Raw genomic sequence first — 8494 nt, forward strand, 5'->3', positions numbered from 1 at the left:
AATGGGATTGTGGATGCCTAGTGCTTAGCGCACGGTCTCGTAATGCTAATGCTCATCGCTCTCATCATCATCTGAGAGAAAAAAACCCTTCAGGGATGGGTTAGGTATCGAGATGTTTGCTGTTTGTTTTCCACGTCCCCATGTGCTCAACAGCTGCTTACTGAGCTCTGAAATACAGCAGGGTTCTTAGCAGTGCATTGTGTTTTCAGAGCAGTGCTTACAGAAGAAATTTCATCCCCAACTTCAAGTAATTTGAGGTTTAATAGTATAAGTGAGATAAAGAACATAAAATGAACATGAGTGCAGTTTCAAAATTGTAACATTTCATGGAGAAGAAGATGCATTTATTACTTCAAGTTTCTTTTTTTTTTATTGATTATTTTTTATTTATTTTTGACCGCGTTGGGTCTTTGTTGCTACGTGCGGGCTTTCTCTAGTTGCAGCGAGGGGGGCTACTCTTCACTGTGGTGCACGGGCTTCTCACTGTGGTGGCTTTTCTTGTTGTGGAGCACGGGCTCTAGGCGCACGGACTTCAGCAGTTGTGGTACGCAGGCTTGGTAGTTGTGGCATGCGGGCTCTAGAGCGCGGGCTCAGTAGTTGTGGTGCATGGGCTTAGTTGCTCCGCGGCATGTGGGATCTTCCAGGACCAGGGCTCGAACCCGTGTCCCCTGCATTGGCAGGCAGATTGTTAACCACTGCGCCACCAGGGAAGCACTACTTCAAGCTTCTATGTGAAAAATTGGCAAATAGCTACACGGTAAGGAAAGGTAAAAAGGATTTTGTTGGAAATATGCTCAAAGGACCCCCAAAGAGCCTGCCAATCAGCTTTCTAGTGTTCAAATGATCATTTATATTAAGCAGTACATTGTTAACTGGTAAATATATGGTGCATCGTGGCGTAGAGCAGATAGACCAGGGTGCCAAGTGCAGCACAATCACTTAACTATCCATGACTTTGCACAGATTAATCATCCTCTCTGTGCCTCAGTTTCCCCAGAAAATTACTACCTACTTCATAGGGTTGTTGTGTAGATTAAAAGTGAACATATGTGAAATACTCAGCAGAGTCCCTGCCCTTAGTTACAGTAGGTTAAAGATGAACACATGTACAACTGGTTATAATAACTAGTTTCACTTTAATAATTATTGTAATGACAGACAGATGAACTGCTTTTGATGTAAGAGCCAGATGAATTTTCCTGATTTCAAATGTCCCATTTGCTCCTTCCGTATGTAGTGGAGCTTGCCATGATAATGGACCGGCTGTATGGAGGCGTGTGCTATGCTGGGATTGATACCGACCCTGAGCTGAAATACCCAAAAGGAGCTGGGCGAGTCGCATTCTCTAATCAACAGAGTTACATAGCTGCTATCAGTGCCCGCTTCGTGCAGCTGCAGCATGGAGAGATAGATAAACGGGTAAGTCCTGGACTACATTCTGGCAAGTTCTAGAAATGGCCGTCTATGTCATCACCGAGCTTGGAGTGGGGGAATTTTATGTGACAGTAAACTGACAGCTGATAGTTATTCCCGTAGGACCCATTAGATGCATGCTCTGGGATACATCTAAGAGTTTCATATGAATTTCTTCTGTCTCTTAGTTTTCTGAATAGCCTAACCAGAACATTACAGTCACTTTGCTCGAGTCCATTTAATCTTTCCTAAGGTATCACCTCCATCCATTCACTTATTCAGTTAGTCATTCAGTGCATATTTGCCGAATCCTTTGTACTATGTTATATCAACTATACAAACATGAACACCCTTGAGATCTCCTCACGGTTTTTTTTTTAAACCTGGGATATCAAAAATACCTCAGCAAGCCCTATTTTCCTATGTAACAAATGATTGAGTAAATTCATTTCTAGGATGGCATGTATAAGAAATATTTCATTGTAACAGATTAAGTAGAACTCAGAATCCTTTCATCTGTAATCTATTTTACTGCCTGAAATTAGATAGTAGTTCATTAGCATTATTTTCACACTTTATATTCCTCTTTGTTGTGTTTATCCTCCGAATCAAAAGCCTGGAAAAAAACCCTCAAAGTTAACTCTTCTGTTTTTTAATGTATTGTGTTTGAGACTATGTGTTCCAGTATATGTCTTTTTTCTTTGCATTCACGAATTTCTTATTTTTGTGTTTCATGCATTCAACAAACATTTTAGTGCCTAGGGCAAGAAGTCCCTGTCCTCATGGATTTATGTTCTGGTGGATGGAACTCTATCCTACACCAGTACTACTCAAAATACGGCTTGTGAACCGACTGCCAGTTGGTAAATGGTTTGTTAGGAGTTTGTGGTGACATAGGAATTTATACCAGAATGTGAATCTGCTGCATTAATAAGCACAGTGTTTATAGTTCAGTTGAGATTTTTTCATAGAAAGACCTTCTTGATGAAGAAAGCAATGTGTTGATTTACATTCTGGTGTCAGCTCCTCATTTCGTGGCAGACTGGCACTTTCATTAGGGCTGACTTAGGTATCCAACACTCCAAGGCATTGTGCTCAGAAAAGTCTTTGTTGATTGACTGTATTGTGCCTTTCTCAATTCAGTACGTAGAAACTATCAAGTCACTAGTGGTTTACACTTACTGCTTATGTTCCATTTCATGTACATTCCACATCGGTGGCAGCTGAAAGTTTCCCATGGTAGTGATCATCATACTGTGAATATATTAAGGAGAAAGGTATACATTATACTGTAAACATGGAGGAGGGGGGCAGGATTAGTTGCAGTATATGTTAACATGCCTCCTTGGTTTTTATTCACACTAAAAAATATGTGCATCTGAGTAAACGGACACTCCCACCTCATCGCTTCATTCCATCATCGGTTTCAGAATTGTAAGGTTAGCCATTAGAAATTCAGACGTAATTTGTTTTCCTCCAGGATCCAGTTCTTTGACCAGTGTTCCTGCCGTTCTGTAGATGTTATGGAATGGCCTCGGGGCCAGAAGCCTAATCCTCTGATTACATCTGCTCTCCCTGCCTTCCATATCATTCTTCTCTTTTTGTTCACAGCTAACCTTGTTCAGAATTCCTTGTCAGAAGTGGATGGCACCAGTGGTAGTCATAGCCTGGTATAAGGGAGTTTCAATCATGAGTCTCTCCAAGACTAAAAATAACCAACTCTTTTCCCACTGGAGAATTAATAGCCAGGTTATTTTTAATGCTTGAGAGGCTCAAATGACATTGGCCTATTGAACACTGGAACAGACCCAGTTTTATAAATTCACCTCTGACTTTTAGACTGAAGTAAACCATTCTTCCTGACAAAGAACAAAGCAAGGTTTTAGATTATGAGTACTATGGCTGCATCTTGTTTTCCTGGAGTTCGAGGTTTGTGATTATAACCCAAGATGTGTACACTGTAAATAGAAACCATGACCCAAACCTTATTACAGCTCAGAGGCTTGTGATGCAGAAGGCAGGCAGCTTCCCTCTGATTTGTACATTGAAGTGTTATTTTGTGGCACTGGGAATCTCTCAGTTGGTCTTGTGTAAATTATAATTCCACATATGACAAGAATCCAGATCCACTAATTAAAGTGACGGTTTGTGTCTATGAAAACTCTCCTGTGGGTTTAATCTCATAATGTTCGTAAACGTTAACTTGGCTTCACTCTTAACTTTCTGCTGGGATCTTGCTTTTCATTTGAAAACTGTTTATTTAATAAGACAAAAATGTAAAACAATGGGCATAAAAGCCTTACCAGTTTATTTCTTAAATGATGACAGCTAATTTCAGTAAAAGAATTATTGACTCTTCCTTTGGGGTACCTTGGCACAGACTCATTCAGACAGTGGATGGAAATGTACGTACACGGTATAAGAGTTGCCTGGTCCATTCACTGAGAAATGTAAACACCCTTGTTTTATTTTTGATTGCAGGTGGAAGTTAAGCCATATGTCTTGGACGATCAGCTGTGTGATGAATGTCAGGGGGCCCGTTGTGGGGGAAAATTTGCTCCATTTTTCTGTGCTAATGTTACCTGTCTGCAGTATTACTGTGAATATTGCTGGGCTGCTATTCATTCTCGCGCTGGCAGGGAATTCCACAAGCCCCTGGTGAAGGAAGGCGGTGACCGTCCTCGACATATTTCATTCCGCTGGAACTAAAGGATAACTACAGTGCTCATTTTCAGGCCTCAGAATAAGTGCACTCTTCTGTTAATTCTGCCCCCTTCCTCAACCTCTTCATGCTGGCATGTCCTTTTGTGCAGTCTGTAACTTAACAATAAGTCTAATGGAAAGAATGACCTATAATATAGGCATTTTGTAGATTCTCGTGTCACTGAAAACAATATGTATGAACTCCTTTTTCGTATTGCCATCATGTTGCATGGAAGTTTCATTCTCTTGTTTTGTTGGAGACCAAGAGGATCCAAACTTCCCGCAACATTTTCTTAGAGGAGAGAGAGAAATATTAAAAGAGAAATGAAACAATAGAGTATTTTGGGTTTTTAATTAAATTATTGTTAATAATGTAACAGATAAGAATACTTTTATTAAAATAACCACATAACAATAACACTATCAATCTCTCCTGACGCGGGGTTTCCCCCAGGGAAGTGCTTTTGCCTTTCTCTTTCTTTTCTTTCATATTTTTTGCCTCTCTCTTTTTTTCCGTCCCCTTTTTATTCTTTTAACAGCAATGGAAGAAGTTAACAATTATTAACAGGAGAGAGCGTGTTAAAGCAAACACAAATGCATGAGCAAGATTGAAGCAGCATTATAACTAATTTTAAGGGTTTAGAGGCGGAATGTGATTTCATTATGCCGCAAAGTTACTACCACATCAGAAAAAAAAATAGTAAAGTAGGCAGAGCTAGGTTTATTTTCTTTTAAACAGGTTTTTAAATTTAGAATATAAAAATTGGGTACATTTACTTCTGAGGGGAGTGCACTTATTTATTTTAAACTTATCTGGTCACAGCCCCAGGAAACCTACCAAAGCTAGAGTTAATGACAACTGGTGGGAAAACTAGCATTTCCTCTCCTAAAGAACAAATATATAAATTTTATTTTTGATGTTATATATAAACTCTATATCCTAATTTACTAACACTCATCAGGTGTCAGCCTTTGCTCTCCATTTTGACGTTAAAAAAAAACAAACAGATCTAGAGATACCTCAAGGATATCATTTTTGATTTTGTGTTAGACTACCGTGTGTAGCCCAAACTGGAAGACAAAACCAATATTCAAATTGGCTGCCGATTGGCTTACTTTTAGATTTAAAGTTACTTTGGGTATCCTGTAATTTAGTTGTAACATAGAAAACGAAAAAAAAAAGTTTAAAAAAAGTTAAGTAGTTGCAAAGTGTTTTGCACTGTTGAACTAAGTAACTGTGTAAATCTGTGCAAAGGTACGTCTGTTTATCTTACTCTTCCTATAAAATAAAATAACATTACAGTTTCAGAACTTAGCATGGGACATAGTCAGTGTTTGAAGTGCCAACTTCATCAAGTAATGCATGCTTTATTATAAATAAAACTAGCTTTTGAAAGGCGTTATGATGTGTTGAACAGTATGCTTCAGGGGTAAATTGAAAATAGTCTCTTGAAGCCCTGGTCATGGAAGTAACTTTTATTTTTATGGACATTCTCTTATGAAATGCCCTATCCACCATGAAAAGGATTATCATCAGTGTGCAAAACATTAAAAAAAAAAAAAATCTAATGGCAATCTTGCTAGTTGTGCTACCTAACAGTACCATCTGGATCCTTCAAAACCAAAGACTTGCCCCAGGAGTGCGGTGGAACCACCTGGCTGATGACCCCTACTGATCTGGAAAAGCAGTCCTTTATTTTTAATCCAGGCTTTAATGAACTATATACCTATTAAGTTCCAAAGGTCAAAATGGAGGCATTTGCTGTCTGCTAGATACAGAAAGGGAGCTGCTTTGAAAGAATCCCCTGCAAATATTGAAAGCGGTCATGTGAATGGAGGGTGCTCTTGCGTAGCTGGTCAGGGACTTTTTTTTCTTTTCTCCTGAACGACATAATTCTAATTGGAATGTTCATTTGCCTCTTCTTATTCTTTTCAGTGCTTGTAGGTGGCTTGGGGTGTGCTATCGTGCTGTTCCTACTCAGTAAACAGGTGTGATGAGCTAACAAGAAATAAGAACTAGCTTTGAATAATAATTTTTCCCTTTGTACATGACCTGCTGAATTTCGGTACAGTGTTTTTGTAGCTAACTTATTTTGTCATGCACATAATGTATATTTGTTATGCACTACTTTTGTATATCTTGTTTTTCCAACAGTGAACATTTTTAGGCACACTTTTCACTGACGGGATATCTCTTTATGCAATACCTCAATTTTTCATATTGCAAAGAGTAGCTTTTTGTACTTTTATTACTGAGAGATCTTCATATACTTCATTTTTTAATATAAATAATTTTAATAAATTTTATTTTCTTATATTCTGCTTTTTATACATTTCAGTGCTCTGCATACATTTTAAATTATGAATGTTGTGCACTGGCAATGCTATTTTAGAGTCTGCAGAGAAGAGAAAGCATGTTGCTTAAACATCCTTCCCCAGCACCAGCTATTGGTGTACCTATAATTTAAGAAATAGTCTATGTAAAGTCACAAATTAATGAAAAAAAATTCGCATGAAAATGACAGATAACACTGTAGTTCCTTAAAAAAAAATGAAATGCATAAGCATAGGGTAGAAATTTAAAATAACAAAATTGTCTACAGCTTCTTACTAAGTTTTTAAAATTATTCATAATGCAGACATTTTTGGTGAATGTTTAGCCATTTTTAATATTAATAAATTGGTGTTAAGTGTTTGATTCAGAGATGTCTGCTCTTTTAAATTATATATAAAGAAAAAAAAAATAGCCTGCCGTGGGACAGGTGTGTAATGTTAGTATGCATGACTAATGTAAGAAATTGTTATTCTACTAATATTTACTTGTGATTGTGTGACAAGCGTGTTTACAGATTATTTGGTTACACTTCAATTTACAGGGCATAAACAATTATTATCTATTACTCTGGACTTTATTGATTACATGTCCTTCAGATTACATGGGATTGTACTTGGGAGTTACCATGTAACTCAAAACATAATTAACATGTAATTAGTTTACAGATTTTAGGGTATCACTTCAATGTACCAAGCATGTAGTTCTAGCGCACTAGCATGGCACCAGCCATGTACTTACAATGTAGTTACAGAGTAATTACATGGTTATTTTTGCAATGTAAAATAAAGTGTTTCTGATTATTTTCTATGTAAAGGAACCCTCTCCCTTCCCCTTCTGGTCCCCAAGCTTCGGTAAAATATATATACTTCTCCATACACAGACCTCTGCAGAATGCAAAATAAAACTTGCAGTGAATGAATTTAGCATTTTATGAGAGTGCTGTTGGAAAGACTTGATAATTCACCCTTTTTGTTTTGAAGAGTTGAATCTTCTGTTAAAAGGTGATTTAAAACTTGAATGTGATGAATTGTGGCAAGTTAACTTCAAGTTATGTGCAATACTTATTTCAAACTTTTGAAAGATCTTTGCAGTGTAATTCTTTGTTTTTAATTACAGACATTTAAAAATGTCATTTTCTACTGTTAAGAGTAATCCTCTTTCTTGCTGGTGTTTCTAAAGAAAAGAATCAGAACTCAATCTTTCTACTAATGTAAATTTGAGATTATTTTTAAAAATGGAATAAAAGAGGTTTTGGTCATTTGCTTTATTTTATTATCTTATTTTAAAGCTACTGTGATTGATAGCATTGTAAGAATTGGGACAATATTGTATTCAACTGTTTTATTTTTTATATTTTTAAAATTTAAAGTATAATTAGTTTTTATAATTTTCATCAGATTTTTGTTATATTTTTTGGAAGTGAAACTTTTAGCAAGTGGGTGTCTAGTTTTTACTAATCCCTAATTTTTTTTTTCCAGTGTATTGCTCATATTATCAGAAGGAAAAGTTATTTAAGTATGTCAGTTAATTGTACTACTTGGCTGAATTTCCATATAGTTTTTACTGTGTATGGGGAGGTTGTAGTATTTATTATAGCATTTTAAATAAGGGTAATTCATTTTTTATTAAAGTCATTTTCACGTTAAGTTCCTATTTTTGTATGTTCTACTCTTAAGTTATATAACACAGTTCCTTTTTTAAAAGAGTTCATTTGTTGAAGTGCTAGTGGAAAATTAATGTTATTAAATAGTTTGCAAATGACTATTTATACCAGTATGCATATAATTTTTAAATATTTGTAATGTGAGATGTTGAATGAATAAAACTTTTAACTCAGCTTTCTTTTAATATACTTATTTATTTTCAACATAAGTAGATTATGCTTCCACGGTTGGGGATATAACATTTAAAAATAGGAGGAATGTACTCTTTGGCCAAAGCAGAAGGAACTGAAGTGAAAAGATGTCCGGTCATATAAGTACTCCTGGCAAGTGTGCCTTGCTTATGTAAACCCATAAATGTCAGGGGTGGTCGTCTTTGGCC

At 36.5% G+C, this 8494-nt stretch overlaps 1 protein-coding gene and 1 long non-coding RNA gene across 3 annotated transcripts in view; one reads left to right on the forward strand and one right to left on the reverse strand.

The window, feature by feature from the left end:
* CPEB4 (cytoplasmic polyadenylation element binding protein 4) overlaps window positions 1–8288 on the forward strand; it is a 63182-nt gene extending 54894 nt beyond the window's left edge. For both annotated transcript variants that reach the window (XM_060144216.1, XM_060144217.1), the window contains 2 exons: window positions 1238–1419; window positions 3895–8288. In XM_060144216.1, the coding sequence (XP_060000199.1) occupies window positions 1238–1419; window positions 3895–4122 (410 nt within the window). In that variant the 3' untranslated portion in view covers window positions 4123–8288. The remainder of the gene's footprint in view (window positions 1–1237; window positions 1420–3894) is intronic.
* LOC132517301 (uncharacterized) lies at window positions 334–3101 on the reverse strand. Its single transcript, XR_009539683.1, has 3 exons — window positions 2814–3101; window positions 2596–2667; window positions 334–750 (listed from the first exon to the last, which is right to left on the reverse strand). It is a non-coding gene; the product is annotated as an uncharacterized LOC132517301 (long non-coding RNA).
* Window positions 8289–8494: the final 206 nt, after the last annotated feature.

The sequence above is a fragment of the Lagenorhynchus albirostris genome, chromosome 3 (genome assembly GCF_949774975.1).
Source record: "Lagenorhynchus albirostris chromosome 3, mLagAlb1.1, whole genome shotgun sequence".
In the NCBI taxonomy this organism is placed as follows: Eukaryota; Metazoa; Chordata; class Mammalia; order Artiodactyla; family Delphinidae; genus Lagenorhynchus; species Lagenorhynchus albirostris.